The sequence below is a fragment of the Schistocerca cancellata genome, chromosome 4 (assembly GCF_023864275.1).
Source record: "Schistocerca cancellata isolate TAMUIC-IGC-003103 chromosome 4, iqSchCanc2.1, whole genome shotgun sequence".
NCBI lineage: Eukaryota > Metazoa > Arthropoda > Insecta > Orthoptera > Acrididae > Schistocerca > Schistocerca cancellata.
In genome coordinates, this window is record NC_064629.1 from 667,763,071 (window position 1) to 667,789,376 (window position 26,306).

Genomic DNA, 26,306 nt, shown 5'->3' on the forward strand with positions numbered 1-26,306 from the left:
TTACCTTTCACATATGTACATATGTGTATTTTGTTAATTGAAAATAATAAGTAACTCATTAATATTATACAAAGTCATTACAATAATTTTAATCTAGAAGAAAATGCTTAAAACATAACTTTTTTTTATATCATGCGCATAAAATGGACGAAAATTCTTCACGTAACACACACGACGGAGATGACAATGTAAAACAAAATTCAACACGATTTCAAATTGTTAGAATATTTAGATGATCACTCGTGGTAATTTTGTTCTCCGTCATGTATATTATATGAAGAAGTTTAGTTCATTTTATGTGTCATCATCATCATCATCATTTAAGACTGATTTCAGCGTTCAGTCTGGAGCATAGCCCCCCTTATACAGTTCCTCCATGATCCCCTATTCAGTGCTAACATTGGTGCCTCTTCTGATGTTAAACCTATTACTTCAAAATCATTCTTAACCGAATCCAGGTACCTTCTCCTCGGTCTGCCCCGACTCCTCCTACCCTCTACTGCTGAATCCATGAGTCTCTTGGGTAACCTTGCTTCTCCCATGCGTGTAACATGACCCCACCATCTAAGCCTGTTCGCCCTGACTGCTACATCTATAGAGTTCATTCCCAGTTTTTCTTTGATTTCCTCATTGTGGACACCCTCCTGCCATTGTTCCCATCTACTAGTACCTGCAATCATCCTAGCTACTTTCATATCCGTAACCTCAACCTTGTTGATAAGGTAGCCTGAATCCACCCAGCTTTCGCTCCCATACAACAAAGTTGGTCGAAAGATTGAACGGTGCACAGGTAACTTAGTCTTGGTACTGACTTCCTTCTTGCAGAAGAGAGTAGATCGTAGCTGAGCGCTCACTGCATTAGCTTTGCTACACCTCGCTTCCAGTTCTTTCACTATGTTGCCATCCTGTGAGAATATGCATCCTAAGTACTTGAAACCGTCCACCTGTTCTAACTTTGTTCCTCCTATTTGGCACTCAATCCGTTTATATTTCTTTTCCACTGAAATTACTTTCGTTTTGGAGATGCTAATCTTCATACCATAGTCCTTACATTTCTGATCTAGCTCTGAAATATTACTTTGCAAACTTTCAATCGAATCTGCCATCACAACTAAGTCATCCGCATATGCAAGACTGCTTATTTTGTGTTCACATATCTTAATCTCACCCAGCCAGTCTATTGTTTTCAACATATGATCCATAAATAATATGAACAACAGTGGAGACAGGTTGCAGCCTTGTCTTACCCCTGAAACTACTCTGAACCATGAACTCAATTTACCGTCAACTCTAACTGCTGCCTGACTATCCATGTAAAGACCTTTAATTGCTTGCAAAAGTTTGCCTCCTATTCCATAATCTTGTAGAACAGACAATAACTTCCTCCTAGGAACCCGGTCATATGCCTTTTCTAGATCTATAAAGCATAGATACAATTCACTGTTCCACTCATAACACTTCTCCATTATTTGCCGTAAGCTAAAGATCTGGTCCTGACAACCTCTAAGAGGCCTAAACCCACACTGATTTTCATCGGATTGGTCCTCAACTAATACTCGCACTTTCCTTTCAACAATACCTGAGAAGATTTTACCCACAACGCTGATTAAAGAGATACCTCTGTAGTTGTTACAATCTTTTCTGTTTCCTTGTTTAAAGATTGGTGTGATTACTGCTTTTGTCCAGTCTGATGGAGCCTGTCCCGACTCCCAGGCCATTTCAATTATCCTGTGTAGCCATTTAAGACCTGACATTCCACTGTATTTGATGAGTTCCGACTTAATTTCATCCACCCCAGCCGCTTTATTGCACTGCAATCTATTGACCATTTTTTCCACTTCCTCAAATGTGATCATATTTCCATCATCATTCCTATCCCATTCTACCTCGAAATCTGAAACATTACTGATCGTATTTTCACCTACATTGAACAACTCTTCAAAATATTCCTTCCATCTGCCCAAGGCATCCACAGGATTCACCAGCAGTTTTCCTGACCCGTCCAAAATGCTTGTCATTTCCTTCTTACCTCCCTTTCGAAGACTGCTAATTACACTCCAGAATGGTTTTCCAGCAGCTTGACCCATAGTCTCCAACCTGTTTCCAAAGTCTTCCCATGATTTCTTCTTGGATGCTGCAATTATCTGTTTGGCTTTGTTTCTTTCTTCAACATAACTTTATCTGTCTACCTGGGTTCTGGTATGTAGCCATTTTTGATACGCCTTATTTTTCCTTTTACAGGCTGCCTTGACTGTATCATTCCACCAAGCAGTTTGCTTCATCCTACTTTTACACATTCTTTAGCCACTTCTAGTACTGTGTCCCTGTACCTTGTCCATCCCTTTTCCAATGACTGTAATTGACTACATTCAACTAACTGGTACCTTTCTGAGATCGCTGTTATGTACTTGTGCCTGATTTCCTTATCCTGAAGTTTCTCCACTCTTATCCTCCTACATATGGACCTGACCTCCTGCACTTTCGGCCTCACAATCCCAATTTCACTGCAGATTAAATAATGATCAGTGTCATCAAAGAATCCCCTGAATACACGTGTGTCCCTCACAGCCTTCCTGAATTCCTGATCTGTTATTATATAGTCAATGACAGATCTGGTTCCCCTGCCTTCCCAAGTATACCGGTGAATGTTCTTATGTTTAAAAAAGGAGTTTGTGATTACTAAGCCCATACTGGCACAGAAATCCAAGAGTTGTTTCCCGTTCCTGTTGGCCTCCATATCCTCTCCAAATTTACCCATAACCTTTTCATACCCTTCTGTTCGATTTCCAATCCTGGCGTTAAAATCACCCATGAGCAGAACACTGTCCTATTCCTTTACTCTAACAACTACATCACTGAATGCGTCATAAAAACTATCCATCTTATCTTGATCTGTCCCTTCACAATGCGAATATACTGACACAATCCTAATTTTCTTGCTAGACACTGTCAAATCTATCCACATCAGTCGTTCGTTTACATACCTTATTGCAACTACGCTGGGTTCCATTTCTTTCCTGATGTAAAGCCCTACACCCCATTGTGCTATTCCTGCTTTGACTCCTGACAGGTAGACCTTGTATTCTCCCACTTCCTCTTCTTTCTCACCCCTTACCCGAATGTCACTAACAGCTAAAACGTCCAGCCCCATCTTACTTGCAGCCTCTGTCAGCTCTACCTTCTTCCCAGAGTAGCCCCCATTGATATTAATAGCTCCCCATCTCATTACCATTTGTTTGCCAAGTCGTATCTTAGGAGTCCCTGGTTTGTCAGTTAGAGGTGGGACTCCGTCACCTCCAAAGGTCCGAGGCATTTTGCTCTGATTGTTGCCAGCATCATATTTCAAGTACCAGGGAAGCAGGTTGCTAGCCTTACTTGCCCCGAGTCCCATTGGGTTTTACCCCTAACGGCTGAGGGACTAACCGGTGGATTTGATAGTCTTAGCCGTATGAGCAGAAAGGTGACCACGACTCAGAATATGTCCGAGATGCCCAGCCTTATTCCAAAGTAACTGGTATCCCGACTGTCGGGACCACTTACTTGGCCACTCATACGTTGCCCGTGGTTCATGAACTAGGACATGACTACAGGAACCCACACCATGAACCACCATTTTATGTGTGTGGCGTAAAAAAAACCGATATGTTTAGGCCTTTCTTTACAGATTATCATTATTTTAATGATTTTTGTCATATTAAGGAGTTAATAATCACTTCCAACTAACGAAATACACATATATGAAACGGAAAACTAAAAAAAAAAAAAAACATGAATTTAAAACGTAAAATGACAATTTAAAGCATAAAAATACAAATAATATAAATAATTAGATTAATAATGAATGTTTAGATCTTTTAATTAGATCTGTTGTAAATACTTCAACAGCACATTGCGTATAGTTTATTTTCCAAACATGTTATTTCAGAAAGCAGCTTTATTACACCTGTATGTATGTGGCTTGAAAGCTTCTTTAATTCATATTGTAACAAAAGTTTTCATTTTTAAAAATTAATGAATGCTGGTGGAGTATTTTGCAAAATTTCAAATTATCACGCAAAGTTGATAATACAATTTTCAACCCGCCCGGCTAGCCGCGCAGTCTACCGCGCTGCTTCCCGAGCAGCAAGGCGTGCCGGTCCCCGGCAAGAATCCGCCCGGCGGATTAGTGTCGAGGTCCGGTGTGCTGGTCAGCCTGTGGATGGTTTTTAAGGCGGTTTCCATCTGCCTCGGCGAATGCGGGCTGGTTCCCCTTATTCCGCCTCAGTTACACTATATCGGCGATTGCTGCGCAAACACTGTCTCCACATACGCATACACCATAATTACTCTACCACCCAAACATTTGGGGTTACACTCGTTTGGTATGAGACGTTCTTGAGGAGGGGGGGGGGGTCCACTGGGGACCAAAGCGCACAATAACCCTGGGTTCGGTGTGGGTGGCGGTGGGGTGGGTGGACTGGGTGGCCTGTTGTGGGCCACTGAGGACTACGGCGGGACGAAGGCTCTTTGTCGTTTCTAGGTTCCCGGTTTAAATACACAATATAGTACAGTTTTCAAAAACGTGAATTACATACATGCTTTCAAATGGAAAACATTTCTTATGTGTCATCGTTTTAAAGATATTCCCTCTAAATCTTATATGCCACACCACCTTTTAGGCGTGTGTTTCAACCCTTGAAAGTGAAATTGGGTACAAACAAGAAAAACAAAAAAGAAAAAGATATGCATCACATTATTTTGCCCCCTCTTCACACACACCAAGTTTCAGCAAGATTATTTATTTACACTTGGGAATTTTCCCTTGTAAGTTAGGTATTGTATATTAAGGAGTTACAGTAACATGAACTAATATTTTATGTATGTTGTAGTATCCACTTGGCCTCCTCCTGAATTACATCTACGCTTGCTATAACACACAGAAAATCCATACTTCACACTGGCTAGAATGTCATTATGTCGTCAGAGCACTGACGCTCCATGTGAATTTCTGCATTTTGTCGGAACAGAACCGTCCGCATTTTTCATTCCAATCATGTTGTGGGACGCGTCCACGCGTCTTTGTTTTTGTTCTGAAGTCAAGGTGGGCGGGATTTTCCATTCACTTTTCATAGCTTCGAAATATTTTAGAGAAGCTCTTGAATACTTTATTTAGAGGTGTTGCTCCATTGCGATTTGTGACAGAAAAAATGATACACTCGGTTGCATGACCACTTATTAACAGCGCCTGTGACAACTAAGACGTCGAATGCACATTTGCTATTTACAGTTTGCCACGTATTCTATGTCCGCCTACATGCATCGGCAACCCATCAAACACTACTGTATCACAAGGTTGCATATGCACAAGGCGTTGCCCACCCGGACTGCGTCGATCACAAAGACGACAGACAGCAGGACAAGCACCATCAGAGATTCTCCGTGCTAGGGACCTATTTCCTCCGCCGTGTCACGTGTGTGGAACTAAATCGGCACCAATTCCTCCACGCCCTGGCTATATAGGGCGGTGCAAGCCAACACGTCCGCAGTTCACTTCACCGTAGCTCTGGGCCAGTTCATGCGACTGCTCTTCGCTGCCCATCAGTCAGAGCCCCGTTGGAAGCGACCACAGAGGGACCTACGACTTTCCAGTAATTTTCCGAGACATTCGTGTTGGCCAACTACGTCGAACGCTGAACAACCTCCGTTGTTAGGGATTATCAGTGGCATAGTCTTCACGTCCTGCTACGTTTATTCAATGTGTGTGTTCCAAGCGTATGCCTGTTAGTTTCTGAGATGTTTTCTTTTGTTATTAAATCTCTCTGCTGTGGTCATAATAAATCCTTGTTTTTGTTTACCTATGTCTTACTATTACCTATCAAGCATCTCCCCATGCGATATGTAGCAACGGTGACGAGGTATTTGGACTCAGGTGGTCACGTGTGTTGTTTCAATCTGTTCTTATTTTTCTTCTCTTTCCAAGGCCGAACAGCCAGTATCCAAAGCCCTGGGCTTGACACAACATATATTGCTCTTTCTGCGAGACATGGGGATGGGGATGGTCGCCACGGTAGCGAGCTTTACAACAGCGTCCACCGATAGCTCTCAACGCCCTTCTCGGCCGAATCACATGTCTAAAGGCTTTCGCGCCTCTCCGACCATTCATCGTTTTGACAAGGAAGTCGAACCTTGGGCGAAATACATGAGGCCCCTTGAACAGCATTTTCTAGCGTATGGTATCTCAGGCGACGCCCATCATGGGGCATTTCTCCTCGCCTAAGTTGAACCATACGTTGACTACCTTCTTCAGCAATTGAAACCTGAATTACAATCGCGTTCCCTATCATATGAGGCAGTCAAATTTTATCAGCAAGAATGTTTTGACTTGTAGGTCCACGTTGCTATGGCACGGCATAAATTTTTAAGCTGTCATAAGCAACAGGGTCAGCACTATTGTGAATAGGTCGCGATGCTCCAAGGTCTTTCTCGGGAATGCTATTTTCGGAGTTCCAATAAACATGTAAACAGTCTTACGCTATGTCACTCGTTTGGGACATCCCCTGGTATATGCATATGATGAGGGGCTTCGGATTGACTTACTGAAACTGAAAAACCCCATGTTCTACGCTTGTCTTCAGATCGTTCGAGCATTCGAGCAGTGCCTCCGTGTGTCAGCTTCCATACAAGATCCTTCTTCTGTCTATACGGCTCGCCCTACCTGCCACCGGCTACCCTGACAGCCCCCGCTCCCTATGGACTCTCCACCTATTGGTAAACAGGCATTCCTTGCCTGACGCCCCCAACAGTTGCCCTCCTGCGTTAACTGTTTCATCACATCCTCGGCACCAGTGCCAGTTTCGCCCTGCCAGATGTAACTCCTTTGACAAGACGGGTCACAAAGCGGAAGTGTTCGTCAATTATCACCCTGTCGACTTCCAGGTGGATACCTGTTTTACCACCTCGATGTTCGTGTAGAGTACCTACCGGCGGCTAGGCTCTTCTCCACTGCAATCGTTACAGCAGTGACATAGTGGTGATCAAAGGACAGTTCACGGTCCTCTTCTAACATGGGAGCACGACCTGTAAACGGCGCCCCCTTGTCGTCGATACGAAAAGTTTCATTGGCTGTTTGAGCCTTCTACTACAGGCGTCGTGGGATATGAAGCACATATTAACCACCTCCCACTGGCTATGCCTCGCTTTTTCAAGGCTCGGAGCGTCCCATTCACCCTGGAATAAGTTATGGGTGCAGCTGCTACGTTTGCAAGACGCTAGCATCTTCACAGCCGTTTCCAGTAGTCAGTGGGCAGCACCCATCGTGCTGGTCGACAAGCCAGATGGCTCCCTCAGCATATGTGTCGATTTCAAGAGCACGATTAACGCACAATCCATTGTGGATGCTCACCCTATCCCAAAGATGGACGAGATTCTTACTCGACTGACTGGGAGCGAGATCTTCTCGAAGACTGACCTCAAGGTCGCATATCTACAGCTTCCGATGGATCAGGCGTCGCTTGAATTGTAGGTAATCAACACACCTTTCGGTCTCTTCCGTTACAACCGTCTCCTCTTTGGGACTGCAAGCGCCCCAGCAAGATTTGGAACACCTTACGTGGGAAGCGTTGGGCACAGCCAACTACCTAGATGACATCATCATTTCAGGACAGTCCACACAAGACCTGTTTGATAACCTAACACTCTTTTCTTCTGCCTCAAGTGGAATATCTGGACATATCCCTCAGCCCCTCAGGAATCCGGCCAACGCCGCAATATGTCTCGGTTATGCAGGATTTACTATAACCGACAAATGTCAAACAACTTCAGTCCATATTGGGCCACCTGAATTACTATCGTAAATTCATTCCCCATGTAGCAACTATCGCTACTCCGCTGCATTATCTCCTATGCAAGAACGTGGTGTGGAATTGAGGCACTACTTGCAATCGAGTTTTCCACACCCTTAAGAAAGCATTGTTTCAGCTTACCTGTCTGATGGATTACGATCTGTCACTTCATGTGGTCATCGCGGTGGACGCATCCGATTATGGTGTAGCGGGCGCCCTCTCTCATGTAGTCAATGGGGTGGAACGACCAGTCGCCTTTACCTCGAAGACATTGCGTCGGCCTAATGCATCTATGGGCAAATAGAAAAAGAATCCCTGGCCATTGCCTTGCTTTCAAAAATTCGATCACTACGTCTATTGTCGTCATTTCATCCTAGTGATGGACCACAAACCATTGCTGCCACTGTTTCGTGCAGATGCCAACATCCTCACAAAATCGGCGCACCGCTTTCAACGATGAGCTCTGTTTATCACCAGTTATTCCTATGAAATTCAGTACCTTTCTACGACTCGCCATGCCAGCACCAGTCTGCTTTTGAGGTTGCATTTAGATACTGAAGACGAAGAAGCTCTCCCCACACTCCCTATCGATGCTAATCTCTTGGCCCATTGTTCTGCGGAAGACCTGGTTCTTCATAAACTTCTCCTTCTGGTCCATTGTAGACACCATCTGTCGACTGGCAGATAGTCAACCCAAACGTTCAAGGTTATTGGCATCAGCAGCATGAATTCTCTGCCTTCAGTGGTGTCTTGTTGCTTCAGAGCAAAAATGGCCGGACTCGAGTAGTCATCCCATCCTCTCTTCAACGCCAGATGCTACACCTGCTTCACCATGTTCATTGGGGGGCCGTACTGACAAAACACCTGGCGTGGCAGCATGTATATTGGAAAGGGATAGACAGTAGCATTTCTGCCTTGGCGGCCACTTGCACACCTTGCTAAAGCAAACAAGCAGCCCCACTGAATCTCTATTTTCCATGGCCAGAGACATCGACACCATGGTCACGACTCCACTTGGATTTTACTTGCCCTATTCTCGGCTACTCACGGTTCACTGTGATCGACGCCAGATATCGTTTTCCCTACATCTCCCAGATATCTCCCACCTCATCTGACCCAGATCTTTGTAATTGAAGGTTTACCATAAACAATAGTCACAGACGATAGGCCTAAGTTTGCGTCAGCCGAGATCACATCTTTCTGTGATCCAGTGGATTTGCTCTGTCCACACATCGCCTTTTCACCTGGCGTCCAATGGTCTGGCGGAGTGGTTCGTTCGAACAATTAGGGATCAGCTGTCAAAGCTTCGCCATCATTACTCTCTGGACGATGCACTCTGTACCATTTTGGCGTCCTATCGATCGACATCGCAGGAGGGGACCAGTCCAGCTGAACGCCTCCATGGACCACAGCAGTGATCACTGCTTTCCATCCTCCAACCACGGCAGCTGAAGGAGTCACCAATATGGGGTCGTCCTCATCGCTTTTCAATCCATGGTGACGTCTGGATCCTGACGTTCTCCCAACAAGGCTGCCGTTGGAATCCGACGGTAATGACACAGCTGTTGGGACGGGCAATGGCGAAATACAACTCCTGGATGTTTCACGGTGTCACAAACATCTGAACCAAATCCGCCCCAGGAAACCACCGTTGGCAGCCAACGCAGACTCAGGGCCTTTCCTTGTTCCAGGTTCATCTGTGCCACAGAAGGACGCCATCGCCCAGGCTCCACCTCCAGCGGCCCCTTCATGTTCCCCTGTGGAGGCTGGTCTTCCAGTGGCCGCTCTGGGCCACCACCAATGGACGCTGACCAGAGTGGTCGGAATCCACACCCACCAGGGGCCACTGCCGGCCCCATGGAAATAGACCCTGACAGCGAAATCAACTACCGTCTCTCTCATCCTCTAGCGGCAAAAGGGTGCCATGTGCACGACGTTCGCCTACAGGATCGTTCGCCTAAATGCACAGGCAACTCCTCAGACACTGACGCATCATATAGCTGCATAAGCATAAGGCGTCGCATATCCGAACGTCGTCGATCACAATAAAGCCGACAGACGGCAGGACGAGCACCACCAGAGGTCCTCCGTGCAAGGGACATGTTTCCTTCGCCGTGTCGTGTGTGCAGAACTGGATCGACACCAACTCCTCCACGCCCCGGCTATACAGGGCGGTGCAAGCCAACACGTCAGCAGTTCACTTCACCGAAGCTCTGGGCCAGTTCATGCGACTGCTCTTAGCAGCCCATCAATCAGAGCCCTGTCGCAAGCCACCGCAACAGGACCTACGACTTTCCAGCGATATCCCGAGACGTACCTGTCGGCTAGCTACGCCGAACGCTCAACCTCCAGTTGTTAAGGATTATTAGGAGTCGAGTCTTCACGTCCCACTAAGGTTATTCACTGTGTATTCCAAGCGTATGCCTGCTAGTGTCTGAGAAGTTGTATTAATTTTATTGAGAAGAGTTTTTCCTTTGTTATTAAATCTCTCAACTGTGGTCGTAATAAACCTTTGTTTATGTGTTCCTGTGTCTTACTATTGCTTATCAAGCATATCCCAGAGGGCGATATGGAGATATAGCACATTTGTTGGTACAAGCTGCCATCGTAGTTACTGCGCTGACACCACCATTAATAAAATAAATCTCGGAATTTTTTGTATGCGGACAAAATACCGTGATGTGGCAATATAGTGAAGTATATTAGTCCCCTCCCCCCCCCCCCCACAGCGGAGCAGTGCATGGCCTTAAATTACCCGTTTGTCCCATATATGCATTACTACCGTAGCATCGTTCCCTGTAAAAGCGGAAATGCAACGACATGGCAAGCGTATTTCCTTGAAGACAGTCCATTCTCTGTCACTCTCAAATTCCTGAGATGCTAATATTGCACCATTTGAAGTCAATGAGGCATACTGGCAGTTGATTATATGAAGTGTGACAATCATACATCGAGACTGCGCACCTGCTGCTGTGCGACCACATTGACGAAAATGCGGTTGCAATGTAGTCGACCTTGATGCTTTTGGAGCTACCAACTGTCATTTCGACTTTCTGTCTGAATTAGTTTACTATTGAGTCCTGGCTACAAAGACAGTGTTGTGTAGTTGTGTCGCAATCATAGTTGACTAGAGCAGCATATCAACCTTAAACTCGGCCGGCCGGGGTGGCCGAGCGGTTCTAGGCGCTACAGTCTGGAACTGCGCGACCGCTACGGTCGCAGGTTCGAATCCTGCCTCGGGCATGGATGTGTGTGATGTCCTTAGGTTAGTCAGGTTTAAGTAGTTCTAAGTTCTAGGGGACTGATGACCTCAGCAGTTAAGTCCCATAGTGCTCAGAGCCAATTTGAACCTTAAACTCGTTGTAAAGTTCAAAAATTGCCAACGAAATGTTGCCAAAAGTTAAAGAAGAAGTTTGATAATAATGGTGTGTCACATGCGCGAGTTTTGCAATGGCAAAACGTGTTTTCTGAAGGTCGCGAAGAGATCGAGATGATGATCGATGTCCACAGTCGATCTTTGACTGCAAGAACTGAGGAAGACGTTCAGAGAATTAATCAAATCAGGTGGAAAGACCGATGTCTGATCATTCGGAAAATTGCCGATATGATAAACTAAAGAAGAAAGAGTAGGACAGATTTTTGATTATTAATTAAATGGGACAAATGTTTGTGCAAAAATGGTCCTACGAGGTCTCACTCTGGAACTAAAAGTCGACTGCAAACACATTTGCCCTGACATACTAGAACAACTCACAGAACAGCCAGACTTACTCAGATATGTGGTCACAGGTGATAAAACATGAATGTTCTAGTATAAGCCCGAAACGAAACGTTGGTCTGTGCACTGAAGACCCCGGATCACCAAGAATGAAAAAATCCTGAAATAACAAGTCAAAACTGGAGACAATGCAGGTCTTTTTTCAGTATCAGGGGTGTTATCATCACTGGATGGGTGCCTGAGGCTCAAATTCCAGTCAAAAATATTACGAAGAAGTTCCAGTCAAGATGAGAGGAAGAGTAAGGATGAAGAAAAAAAAACAGATTTGTGAACAGAAAGCACATGATTATTTCACAAGGGCAATGCGCCAGGTCATTGTCTGAAGCGGTTTTTAGCGGACAAGTTCATTCATGTCTTCCAGGATCCACCGTATTCGCCAGATTTCGCTCCATGTGACTTCCACCCGTTTTCAAAATCGGAAGTCGACTGAATAAACCTGCTTTTCCAATCTATGGACAGGTAAAACGATAGAGTTATTCTGCATCTACATAAATACTCCACAAGCCTCTACACAATGCATGGTGGGGTGGTGGCTTGTACCACCACTAGGCATTCCCTTTCCTCTTCCACTTGCTAAGCGTAAGAAAAACGACTACCTATAGCTTCATACGAGCCTTAGTTTCTCTATCTTGTCTTCTTAATCCTTATGTGAAATGCACGTACACTGGTGCGAGTAGAATCCTTCTGCAGTCGGCCGCATATGCTGGTTCTCTAAACTTTCTCGATATTTCCAGAATGAGATTTTCACTCTGCAGCGGAGTGTGCACTGATGTGAAACTTCCTGGCAGATTAAAACTGTGTGTCGGACCGAGACTCGAACTCGGGACCTTTGCCTTTTGCGGGCAAGTGCTTTACCAACTTTTTAACCACTTTTTTGTTTTTTCTTTCTTTTCATTTTTTGTTATTTTTTTATTTTTTACCCCTACACCCTTTTTTTAGTTTTTTCCTAACAAAAGAAATAAAACCTAAAACAAAATCATAGCCATCCCTACGGGGCACCGCCACTTGTGTCCCTGCCAAAAAACAAAATGAACTCTTACCTCTTCAGGCGTTGCCTTCCTAACTATACGTAACCACCACCCATCGAAAATGTGAAGAAACTACACTATACAGGACTAACATGTGTGCATCAATCCACAAAAACACGATGAAAGGAATGCGGGAAGGGTATTTCTAGTAGGGTGTGGAAGGTATTTTATTTTTTAATTATTTTTTATTGTTTTTTATTTTTATTTATTTTTCATTTTTTTATATATATATAGGTATCAATGTGCGAACAGTCATAGTTAATCAAACCTGGAAAACTAAAACAGAACGAAGACACCATCGAAGATAGTAAACATAAATAACATGAAAATAAAGCCACCACTTCGTAGTTAGACTTCCCAGCGACTGCGCCCACTGATAAGATTGTTCAATATATGATCGTTTGCAGTTCGTTCTGACGTCATCTACCACTGCCTGGAACATTCCAGCTACACGGCGGGCTGTGAAAGGCACACCAGAGGTAGTTTGCGAAGTATTGTCGATATCTGGTATGCCCGGAAACAGCATGATGTCTTTCTTGCAAATAGAGCCAGAAGTCAAGTAAATTCTTGTGTCCGTCACGACAGAGGTAATGGACCGCATGTCCTTGTATCCAGGTGACAGAGTTGGTTCGAATCGTGGGGTAAAATGTCTCATCCGGAAACAACAACGTGCGTGCAGATATATGCTCCGGCCTAACTCGCAAAAGATAAGCCAGCATCTGCCGCACAAGGTCCAAACCGGTTCCGCCTCTCCACAGCTGAGGCGGTGTTCGTCAGAATCTACTGTATTACAACCCACACAATTGGGAGATTCTGCCATGTGGATATTGTAGAGACGTTCTTGCGTCACCAGCTTCCCATTAACGACTACGTACCATTGGGAAACAAAATCGGAATCAAGCATGGCATCGTGTACAGTCTTCCACACCAAGCGCCACCGTACGTCAGGATATTTTAGTTCGACCACATTTAGGGGGTGGCGTTGCAGCATGTCGTGATATAGGCGTCGAGATGTGGTCATTCGCGGTGTCGTGAGCGCTACACTGCAATAACTTTGTTCTAAATAGAAACGTCCTATATAAAAGAGGGGCGCTGGGATGTCCTGTAATGGCACGGACGCTCTTAGTGAAGCAGGTCGTAGCGCCGTCAGAAGCAGACTCGTGAGGCTCGTAGGACAACGGCGCAGCAGACATAAATGTGAGCTAACATAGAGGGCAATGGGCCTATCATGGACGTTAACTAGGCCGAGACCACCTTTTTCCTTGGGAAGGGTAAGAGATACGTATCTAATCTTCAGTAATATACCAGCGGTGACGAAGTATCCCAGCGCTGCCTTAATGCTACGTGCCAAGGGTTTCGGAATGGGTAGCGTTTGGGCGACATGCGGAATGCGGGACGCAAGGTATACATTGGCATAATACGCCCGCTGAACGATCTTGAGGGATCGCAAGCGCTGATTTGCAATTCCGGCCCTAATTTGGTTAAGAAGGCGTCGATAATTGAGCGTCGTCGCGCGTCGCATGTTGTTCATGAAATCTAAGTCCAAGCAGCGTACAGTATCACTGAAGCGTAAGGGGGCAATGTGTTCCTGCGGTAGTCCAATCCCGATGCTCAAGGCGACGGACTTGTCAACGTTGATTTGGCTACCAGAAGCTGTACCGTAGGTTGTAATCCAGTCCAAAGCCGCGGCCATGTCGTCAGCTCCACGTATGACCATCATCAAATCATCCGCATATGCGGTGCAGCGATAGATGGAGCTGCCGAACTGTATCCCAGTGAGCCTTTCTCGGAGACCACACAACAAAGGTTCTAAGGCCAATGCAAATAACAATGTTGATAATGGACATCCCTGTCGTACTGATCGGCGGATCGGCATGGGTACCGTCAGTCTTCCATTAACAAGAACTCGAGAAGTAGCACCATGCAGAAGGCGTGTTAACACTGTGATAAAGGGGTCGGGGAATTCCATGCGCCGTAGAATGGCCGTGAGGAAAGTGTGTCCCACACGGTCAAAAGCCTGGCTAAAGTCGAGAGACGCCAGGGCTGCCGGCGAACGTCTCACCCGTGCAAGGGAGATGAGATCTCTGTAACGACATAACGCAGTTCTGATGTTGTTGGGTCCTCCCAAGGACGTCTGATCGCTGGACAGGGCGTGCAATAGTGAGCCGCGAATACGTTCTGATAGCAGCCTCGAAAAGATCTTGAAGTCGCTGTTCAATAACGTTAAGGGGCGATAATCGCGGACATGATTCCGTCCCTTCGGCTTATGGATGGGGACAATCAGACCTTCCAAGAATGGTGCAGGCAATGTTATACCCGGGGACATCAATTCCTGACAAATTTCAATCAAACACGGTACCAACAGTTGTTTAAAGGCTCGATAGAACTCTAATGGTAATCCATCGATTCCTGGTGATTTATGGGGAGCACCTTTACCAATGACGTCGAGCACTTCCTCTTCTGTCACTTCTCCCAGTAAAGTCGGTACCATGTCTGGTGGAACTGTACCGTGGACATGTGCTAAAATGGTGTCTACCGTCACCATATCAGGGAGCACTGCTGAATAAAGTTGAGCGTAATGCCCATAGAAGGCTTCTGCTATATCTGCTTGTTCTACCACGTGTCGACCGTCGTCCGTTATCATGTCGGTTACCAGTGCCCTACGGCGCCTCCTGCGTTCTAGGAGCATGTGGTGCATAGATGGCCTATCTGATTGTATCATGTCTGGAGCACGCGACCGTATAACAGCGTCCTGTAAATGACGGCGTGCTAAGGAGACGAGCTGCGCTTTCGCGCGATTGACTATGATTTGCCTGTCAGGTGAGGGCTCCATAGCAAGACATTCCCGTAGGACGGTGTAATAAAAGTTTTCCGTGCTCCTCCTCCATGCCGCTGCTTCCCGGCCGTAAGCCATGAAGGTGCGCCTAAGAGCAGGCTTCGCACATTCAATCCACCAACTGAGGGTCGATCGGTAACGACCACGACGCTGGAAGGACGCGTTCCACGACTCTTCGATAGCACCTTTACATGCCGGCTCGTCCAGATGGGCGACGTTCAGTTTCCAGGGGGGCCTACTGCGCCACACACGTGCAGGTTGGAGGGCAATGGTGCAAATATAGGCTGTGTGGTCAGTGAATGCAGTGGGCCAGAACTCTGCTCCTCTCGTCGCCGTTGAAAGGGTGCTTGTGACATAAATCCTGTCTAACCGACTTGATGAATGACTTATATAATGGGTGTAACCAGGAGATGGGCCATGGATGTGGCGCCACGTGTCGATCAGGTGTAGATCACGCACTAGCATTTCCAATTCCGCACACGGGACGTGATGTGGCTGCTGATCAGACGGAGATAATGTACAGTTAAAATCTCCCCCGATCACCATATCGTCTATGCGGCCCATAAATAGAGGCGTAATATCTTCCGAAAAAAAGCGGGCCCGATCTCTCCGTCTCCCTGATCCTGAAGGGGCATATACATTGATGACTCGTACACCGTTGACAGTTACTGCCATGGCTCTTGCACTCGGTAAGTACAGTACGTCCGTAGCCGCCAAGCCATCCCGTAGCAGGACAGCCACACCACAATCGGTAGAAGAGGCGTGGGAGATGTGGGCGGTATATCCGTAGAAGTCAGGCAAACTAGCAACACATACTTCCTGCTAGAGGGCCACGTCGATGTCCGCCGCATCGGGCATGCGTTGTATCATTGTCAATTTGTGTGGTGCCCTTATCGCGTTGATATTGATTGTGGCAAGGCGAAAGGTGTGCTGCCTAGCCTCTTCATCTGGGGTAGACGCCATGGCAATCGAAGACAACCGCAAGAGATGCCAAACCCACCGAACCCGTTACAAATTATGAGTCTTTCACGCTAGGAGTGGCATCCCCAATGCCACCCCCTCCCCTGTCACCCGTGCCCTCTCCAGGAAGTTCCTCAACATCGTCCGACCACAGTGGGTGCAACACGATGCTGTGTAGCTGATCGGCACCTAAATCTCTCTCACGCACGTCGTCTTTGTTAGAGGTAGACGGAGCGCCATCCATCGACGCGACCTGCTGCATCTGTGGTGCAAGAAGTAACTCGGCACTCGTAGTATGGGCAAGTGAACCGTCTACACCACTTAGATCCTCAGCAGGCGCAGCATCCATGCCGTCTGACGAGATGTCACCTTCTTGACCGGCCGTGTGTAGGAGGCAATCGTCAGAAGGGGTCCGCCGACGTCGCTTGCGTCGTCGAGGCGAACGTTGCTTTCGAACGTGGACATCCGTATCAGAATGTGGGAGGCAATCCAGCGTGGTATCACCTTCCGCTAGGAAAGCCGCGGTCGGGACAATGTTCGCGTCCACGTCCATCTCGTTCTGATTGTTATGTTGCGTCTGTATTCCGTGGGACTGTTGCTGCTATTGTTGCTGCGGAGGAGGCGACATATGGGTTGGCATTTGGGGTCCTTCCTCTTCCTCCTTTGGTCCTTCTGACGTCGATGGATGTGCTTGATCGCCCGTTTCTTCCTCATCTATGGTGCGCATCGTCGTCTGAGCGTATGTGAGGGGCAGGATTGTCGTCCCTCTCGGGGAAAAGGATTCTCCCACTGGTGTCTGCGTAAGACAGCCACCGAAGTTCAAATAGGACGGCACATGTTTCTTGAGCTCAAGTTTAATTTGGCGCACACCATTGTAGACCTTATACGTCGAGAAAGTTTGCCACTTTTCTGCAACGTGACTGATGACATTGCCATATGGTCGGAAGGCGTCCTTGACAAGACCTCGAAGGGGAGCTCAAAAACCCTTACAGTCCTTAGGCGCATGCCTGCATGATCCACCGTCACTGCACCGATATGCCCGTCAGAATGTTTGAATCTGAGTGAGTTCGAGTATTTAGACACCACTGTCGCGCAGACCTCTGCACTGGTCATTTTGACATAAATCACGCTCGCCGTTATAGAAAAATGTATTCCGACGACAGTCGCCGGATCTAAACGTAGATCGTCGCGTATGAACTGTTCTATTTCATAGGCTCGAGGACGCGCGTGATCTGGTTGGAAAGAAATTTTGATCGTATCGTGGTGCCATGTGTGTGCCATAGTCGCACTAAACTTGGAACAAATACAACTTGCGCCGCGAGAAGGTAAACACAAACAAGTGCTCACGGTCGCGCACGGCGGGGCGCAGCGGACGTCCTCGGCCCACCGCAGCCGAAAGCAGACTGAGTGTGAGCTACCCAAGCACGACTCATGCCCCGTCCTCACAGCTTTACTTCTGCCAGCAAATCTTCTCCTACCTTCCAAACTTTACAGAAGCTCTCCTGCGAACCTTGCAGAACTAGCACTCCTGAAAGAAAGGTTATTGCGGAGATATGGCTTAGCCACAGCCTGAGGGATGTTTCCAGAATGAGATTTTCACTCTGCAGCGGAGTGTGCGCTGATATGAAACTTCCTGGCAGATAAAAACTGTGTGCCGGACCGAGACTCGAACTCGGGACCTTTGCCTTTCGTGGGCAAGTGCTCTACCAATTCTTTTTCTCAATATTGTTTCGCGGAAAAAAACGTCGTCTTCCCTCCAGGGATTCCCATTTGAGTTCAAGAAGCACTTCCTAATATTCATGTGTTGATCGAAAATACGGATAACAAATCTAGCAGTACGCTTCCGACTTAATTCGACGTTTTCCTTTAATCCGATCTGATGGGATCCCGATCACTTGAGCAGTACTAAAGAATGGATAACACTAGTGCCTTATATGTTGTTTCCTTTTTAGATGAGCTACATTTTCCTAGAATTCTCCCTATAAAACGAAGTTCACCTGTCCTACTACCTTCGTTACGTGTTCATTCCATCTCACATCACTACACATCATTACGCTTAGATATTTAATCGATCTCAAGCAGCACACCATGAATACCGCATTTGAACACTACATGGTTATTTTTCCTAATCACCTCCATTAACTTAAATTTTCTCTAATGACTGCGCTGTCGACAGCTCGACAAACTTTTATCTTCCTTCCTCTTTCTTTTCTTTCGTTTTACATTTGGAGCAAGCTGGAAGTCATCATACCAAATAGAAGTTCTGTCTAAGTCATCTTGTATCCTCCTTCAGTCGCGCAACGCCGACACTTTCCCGTGCACTACAGCTGCATCAGGAAACAGTCGCAGACTGCTGCTCACCCTATGTGTCAGACCGTTTACAAATATAGAGAACAAGAGAGGTCCTACGCGTATCACACTTCCCTGGGTCACTCCTGAAGATACCCTTGTTTTTTATGAATACCCGCTATCAGGACAACGTACTACGTTCTATTATTTAAGAAGCCTTCGAGCCGCTCACATACCTGGGAACCTATTCCGTATGCTCGGACCCTCGTTAACAGTCTGCAGTGAGGTATCGTGTCAAATGCTTTGAGGAAATGTAGGGATATGGAAACTGCTTATTGTCTTTCGTCTGTGGTTCACAGGATATCATGCGCGAAGAGAGCAAGCTGAGTTCCGCACGAGCGATGCTTTGGAGATCCGTGCTGATTTATGGGCAGAAGCTTTTTCATCTCAAGGAAATTTATTATGTCCGAACTTGGTTTTGCTCAAGACATGAGGGAGATCGGACTGGGTTATCTTGTTGCGATGATGACAGACGCCTCGCCCAACGACTCGCCGAGCTTTTGTTCATTGCTAGGTCTTCGTAGACATACTTCAGGCACCCATGAATATGCTATGCTCTAATTTTTCCGCCAAAAGAAACTCAGTGACAGGCTCTCTCCTTCGTACGCACCTCCGTTACAGACGCCATTTTCAAGGCTGCATATAGCACCGCCACCTAGCGGAACTTACGAAACTATAGGAGCTGAGGCGGGAACATTTCATGAGTTCGCATGGCGGATTCCGCATTTTTTCAACCGAAATTGGCCGAGAAAAATAAAATGTTGCATTACTTACTGAACGCCCCTCGTACATACACTCTACGTCCACTTTTATAATATATATGGATATCAGATTCGTGTTATCATCTAACGAATTTCAGTGTAGAGTTAGTGGAATGAATTATAAGCTGCACACAGATACGGTAGGAGGGCTTCGGGAATTCCCGCCGATGATTAATGTTCCGGCAGCAAGAGGTCCCTCTACTTGGCACAGCGGTTACAGAAAGCGTCCATTGTGCACGCATAAATGATTTCTGAACAACAAAAGTGTATCGGTTAAATAAACATCATCAGATTTACCATTTCTTTTTATTTTACTTGAAAAATAAACAGGAAAATCATTTATTTTTCAAGCGTTGAAAGAGGACTATACCCGTAATCACTTACTGTTGAGGCATTGGTTCAAATGGCGTTGAGCACTATGGGACTTAACATCTCAGGTCATCAGTCCCCTAGAACTTAGAAGTACTTAAACCTAACTAACCTAAGGACATCACACACATCCATGCCCGAGGCAGGATTCGAACCTGCGACCGTAGCGGTCACGCGGTTCCAGACTGAAGCGCCTAGAACCGCTCGGACACCAGCGGCCGGCCTGTTGAGGCATTGTTCAACATGTTCTTCAATTTGCATTTACTACGGCCGTACTTTATGGTTGTGCAGTTTCAGGTGTGTGTGTGGATGTATTTGGGGGAAGAGACCAAACAGCGAGGTCATCGGTCTCAGCGGATTAGGGAAGGATTGGGAAGGAAGTCGGCCGTGTCCTGTTAAAAGAACCATCCCGGCATTTGCCTGAAGCGATTTAGGGAAATCACGGAAAACCTAAATCAGGATTGCCGGACGCGGGATTGAACCGACGTCCTCCCGAATGCGAGTCCAGAGTGTGCAGCTTCACAAACAGCAGCGCAGTATTAAGGTTTATTGTTAATGAATAGTGTTAGAAAGAGATCTGCTGCAAACTGAAAGTGCTCTCCTGTTGATTACAGAACATAAGAGAGTGCGTTACCTGGAGGTTTGCTGCGGCACTTGGTCGTGCTTGCGGCAGCAGTACTTGTAGTGGGCGTCTCCGCAGCAGAAGAAGGCCTGCCCCTGCACGTTGCGGCAGTAGAAGCCAGGGTGCCAACTGCCCTCGTTGTCATAGTATGCCGCGCAGAACTCCGCGCCCAGCTCTGTACAAGAAGAAGCAACGTATGCCAATCAAGGATCTTCCCTACAAATAATACGCTGCCAAGTGAAATGTATGAACAAGCGCCTACCCAGTTAAACTCATGGCCATGTAAGAAGTTACTGATATGAAAATCATATGTCAGTGTTGCCAACTCCTGAAACAGATTATAGTAACCCGAAGATGCCCTGGGCGTCTTCGCGACGAAAAAAGGGAAAGAAAGCAATTTGTCCTCATGATCTAAACACTCACTGCTTACTAAGCGAATAGTGCTGTCCTGCGGCTCAAACTCTTCAGTAACGATTCGACGTAAACGTCCCTTTGCCGTGAGGTCAAGTTTACATGAGGACGGCATAGCCATAATTCAGGGAGTAACATACAGAGGACCAGAAACAGTCTGAAAAGCTTGCAAAGGCTTTGCAGGATAGGTTGTGTTGAGATACAACTGTTATGAAAAAAATCGATACATCACGCCGTTTCCGAGTTAATTAGCACTGAAGTTAGTCAATCAGGCCTTTGTGTGTGCAAATTCAAACGGCCTACCAGAAACAATTAGTATCTGTTTCTCTCAAAGTGTAGATGACAGGGCACGACAACGCTCAGCCTTTGACTCGGGTTTGATCATTTTTAGCGTTTTAGATAAAATTTTTGTACTGCTCTCTCCACCGTCTCTGGCTGGCTACTTTCATTTGTGCGCGCAACGGCCTGATTGATAAACTTCAATGCTAATCAACTCGGAAACGGTGCAACGTATCGAATTTTTTTCTTAACAATTATATCTCAGCACAACCTATCCTGCAACGCCCTTGCAAGCTTTTCAGAATGTTTCTGACCACCCTGTATAATTGCAATACATACTCTGAATATTTAGGCAGAATCACTTAGATATATATATAGTTGAAAATAAAGAAGCCATGAATCGCCTCACATGGAACTTTAACACAATTTCTTTCGCACAAGTCATCCTGTAGATAAAAAAAATTCCCCATTGCGGTTATTGTATCAGGAAATGAAAACACTTAATTTAATAACAAACATACCAGACAAAACATTACTCACCCACGGGAGGTATCAGACTAATATCGTGTAACACCGCCTTGCATCGTTTGGAAAGAGGCAATATTTCGGCTCCTCAAACTATACTATACGCCCCTATCCAGCGACTGTTCAGTCTCTGTGCTGCTTGGTCCATTAAAAACGTGAGCGTTTGTGCGGAATGGCGTTTCGTGAGTCACCCACCTCCAAACGACCACCGCATGCAGTTTCTGTCACAATATTTGCTCAGAAACTGGTTGAGATGCACCTGCATTCACTGACAGCAGCAATTCCCGTCGAGTATGAAACCGTTTGTCATTGACAAGACGTGACACACGTCTCTAGTCCCTCTCGGTTAGTATCTTTTTACGACCTTTCTCCTTACAGCATGTCAAAGAGCTGCCAATGATACAATATTCATTGTAGACACGTTGGACAGTCCGTGGTGATACACCAACAAACCGGGCAACGTCAGTCACGATGTGAGCAGGTTATGTCCAAAAACGATAGTTCCTTTCTGCCATTTCGGCCCATCTTATTGCTCTGTTTCGATACAACCGGTATGCGCATACACATCTCTTCAATACCACGACTTACATCAGTGATGGAGAGTACAGGAGTTCTTACTCTTTTGAGGCGGTGATTAACACAGCGTCAGGCAAAAAGATGTCCCCTATTTAAAAAGGTAGTTACAAAGAAACAAAGGTACAGAGAAAAAACTTTTATTCGCGAACAACAAATAATATGCCATTTTACATTACTGGGTTTTAAACATTATGTCCGGTAAATAGCGTCCTTCATTGTTGACACATTGGCGAAGCGTTTCCCGGAAGTTGTCGATAGTTCTTCGTGTCATTTCTGGGGGAATGGCAGCCACTTCCTAGGTGATTGCCTTCTTATGTACTTCCAAGTTTGTGAGGCGATGTATGTTCACGTGAGCCTTTAAGTGTTCCCCCCAGGCCCCCCCCCCCAAAAAAAAAACAATCACAAGGTGATAATTCGGGTGATTTGGGGGCCAGGCGACGCCTCCAAATGAAGAGAGAAGGCGTCCAGGAGACAATCCTCTGAAAATTTCTACTAAATGCCGAGAAGGGGCAGCTGTGGCTCCATCTTGTTACAGCCAGACTTCTCCCGGAAACGGTGCAACGTATCGAAATTTTTCTTAACAATTAAATCTCAGCACAACCTATACTGTAACGCCCTTGCAAGCTTTTCAGACTGTTTCTGACCACCCTGTATAATTGCAATACCTACTCTTAATATTTAGGCATAATCACTTAGATATCTAAAAACTGGTTTAACTTAGATCCCTTTCATGTAACAGTAGCAATTTGAATTACCGTTGCGTCACCTCTTTCCAAAAAATACGGATGCAATACACTAAATCCAGCAGCGGTGCGCCACACTGTCACACGACTGCTGTGAAGTGGTCGTCGGTGAAGTTCCTGAGGGTTTTCCGCTGCCCAATAGCGGAAATTCCGTTTATTTACAGTGCCCGACAAGTGAAAGTGGACCTCATCAGAAGAAATCAAAACAGCTCCAGGGGGAAGGTCCTAAAGAATTTCATCACACATACGTAGCTCTGTGAGTTTCCAATGCTCTCTCACTTAATTCTTGGGTAGCCATCGCTTTGTATAGGAGCACGTGAAGATTCTTGTGCAGGATTCGTCGTACACTCCTATCAGAGAATCACACGTAGCTGCATGCTTAAATGTTCCAAACGCTTTGCGACTGCTGGAAGCACGCTCTCACACTCGCCTCATTTTCCGGTGCTATTACAGTCCGAGGTCGGCCAGTAGATTTTCTTTTCAGTGCAGAACCTGATGCTCTAAAGCGTGATATCCAAACTCTAACAGTTTTTCTACAAAGAACGGAATAATGTCGGCCAAGTTCGACCCGAATGCGAAATGCTCACTGAATAGTAATCAGAGAACCACCATTACGAATATACTCTTCTACAACAAGCGCACGATGCTCACCTAGACAAGCCATTGCGCCTACTGAATGGCACGTACCCCGCCATCGATCGATACCGCTTCCACATCAGTACCCCCACTACACAGCAGCCTCTCCAAATACGTGGAGTCTTCTTGCCGGGGCTTGTATTTCGTCCGGATATCTTATTATTACGTATTGCACTAGAAGTTTAAACTGTCGTCTTTAGTTAATTTAGTTAGCTAGTTAGTTCCATGTTCTATGCATCATTTGAACGAATTTTTTATTGAAATTATATGGAACGATTCAGTTTACAGGATATGCAATGAACATATATTTTAGACCTCCTCATGCAACTGCACTTAAAAACTAATTTTTTTTTTTTTTTTTTTACAGGTTATCAGTTTTTAAACAGAAATTAGTTCATGGAATTGGAGTTGTCCGGGAGAAATGATTATAGGCTACATTTAAAACTTGCTTTGCTACCTGTCAGATATTGAGCAAATGAGATAAAAATTGTTGTTACAGCCTGAACTCCCTTCTGAACCAAAGAAAACTTTAATAAAGAGTAATAAAGGTCTTTTTTTCCTCTAATATTATAAGTATGGACATCACTATTCTTCGCAAACTGGGATGGATAATCTATGATGAATTTCACTGGCGAATTATGTATTGTGATGGTGCAGTTGTTCATATACTTAACTTTCTGAAACTATTCAGATCTAATTTGCCTATCGATATGCCGCGCGGGCCTTGCCACGGTTTGCGCGCCTCACCCCGTCGGTGGTTCGAGTCCTCCCTTTGGCATGGGTGTGTGTGTTGTCCTTAGCGTAAGTTAGTTTAAGTTAGATTAAGTAGTGTGTAAACCTAGGGACCGACGGCCTCATCAGTTTGCCGGCCGGAGTGGCCGAGCGGTTCTAGGCGCTACAGTCTGGAACCGGGCGACCACTACGGTCGCAGGTTCGAATCCTGCCTCGGGCATGGATGTGTGTGATATCCTTAGGTTAGTTAGGTTTAAGTAGTTCTAAGTTCTAGGGGACTGATGACCTCAGAAGTTAAGTGGCTGGCTCCGAGCACTATGGGACTCTACTTCTGAGGTCATCAGTCCCCTAGAACTTAAACTACTTAAACCTAACTAACCTAAGGACATCACACACAACCATGCCCGAGGCAGGATTCGAACCTGCGACCGTAGCGGCCGCGTGGTTCCAGACTGTAGCACCTAGAACCGCTCGGCCATTCCGGCCGGCTCAGAAGTTAAGTCCGATGGTGCTCAGAGCCATTTTACTTTTACTTTTTTACCTCATCAGTTTGGTCCCACAGGAACTTACCACCACCACCTATCAATATAAATACTTTACCTCCGGAAGTGTCGATTTCGATGGCTGAATTAGCAGCAGCTTCGGGGCGAAAGAATTTGGCTACTGAAGAACGGAGGAAAACATTATCATATTGTAACAGTGTATTACTGGGCTCTGGCATAACCTATCACAATGAGTTTCGTGATAATTTCCGAAAGTTTATACACAACGGCTGATAAAAGTTTAAATAAACAATCGGAAAACGTCAACAGTAAAATGAATTTGACGAATTTGCGAAGAATTAACACATTACGAAAAGGATAATAGGAAACGTTGCCTGATGATGAGTTTTTTCCTTGACTTAGAGCCTGACAACAAGGTTGGTTGGTTGTTTTGGGGAAGGAGACCAGACAGCGTGGTCATCGGTCTCATCGGATTAGGGAAGGATGGGGAAGGAAGTCGGCCGTGCCCTTTCAGAGGAACCATCCCGGTATTTGCTGGAGTGATTTAGGGAAATCACGAAAAACCTAAATCAGGATGGCCGGACCCGGGATTGAACCGTCGTCCTCCCGACTGCGAGTCCAGTCTGACAACAAGGGTTTCGAGGTATACACATTACAATCTGACGCAGCGTAAAGGTAACAGGTAGCGTGCGAAAGCAGCATTTGTAACCGTGCTAGTAGCAACACAATCGGAAAATCTTGTGAATGAAGAACGGAAAAGTCAGCCATGCTCCAGTGCAAGTGTTTGGCGTGGAGTCGCATACTACCAGCCTAATTTATGCTGGCCTCTAGAAGCAAAAAGGACTTGTCATATTTCGGGTCTTCCATTATAAAGAAAGGCATAATCCTCAAAAGACTAACCATGTTTTTTAAGTTAGGGAAATATTGGGGGAGGAAGTTTCTGGCAAGTGTCTAAGGGAAACTAATGTTAATCATCGACCTTATGCGGTTAAAATCAAAGCAAGTTTCGTAAATATGCTTACTGTAATTGCGTAATATGAGAATGTTACATGTATAACTCATTTTTGTAATTCCTTTTTGATCCAAGGTGAATGTGAGTGTAAAGCAGGCCTGTTTGCACGTTGTAAAGATATTGCTGCATTGTGCTGCGTCATTAACAGTGAAAGAGATTTTTCTAAAACAACAGTTTTGCAACAATGGAAAAATCCAAGTCGTTCTCGTTGCAGCTTGTACTACAAAGGCGAAACAGCTGAAGAAATATTTCAAGGTCAAAAGCACAGGCAATCGGTTGAATTTGCAGCAACTGATCAGCAGTGTCTTAATAAACAAGAGATATTTTGAAACATTAAATAGTTTGAGTGTGCCCTTTTCTCACATA

The 26,306-nt window shown here is 45.7% G+C and overlaps 1 protein-coding gene across 1 annotated transcript in view; it reads right to left on the reverse strand.

The window, feature by feature from the left end:
• Nucleotides 1–26,306, reverse strand: part of LOC126183904 (uncharacterized) — an 86,974-nt gene that overhangs the window by 23,252 nt on the left and 37,416 nt on the right. The window contains exon 2 of the mRNA XM_049926247.1: nt 20,536–20,698. Within this exon, the coding sequence (XP_049782204.1) occupies nt 20,536–20,698 (163 nt within the window). The remainder of the gene's footprint in view (nt 1–20,535; nt 20,699–26,306) is intronic.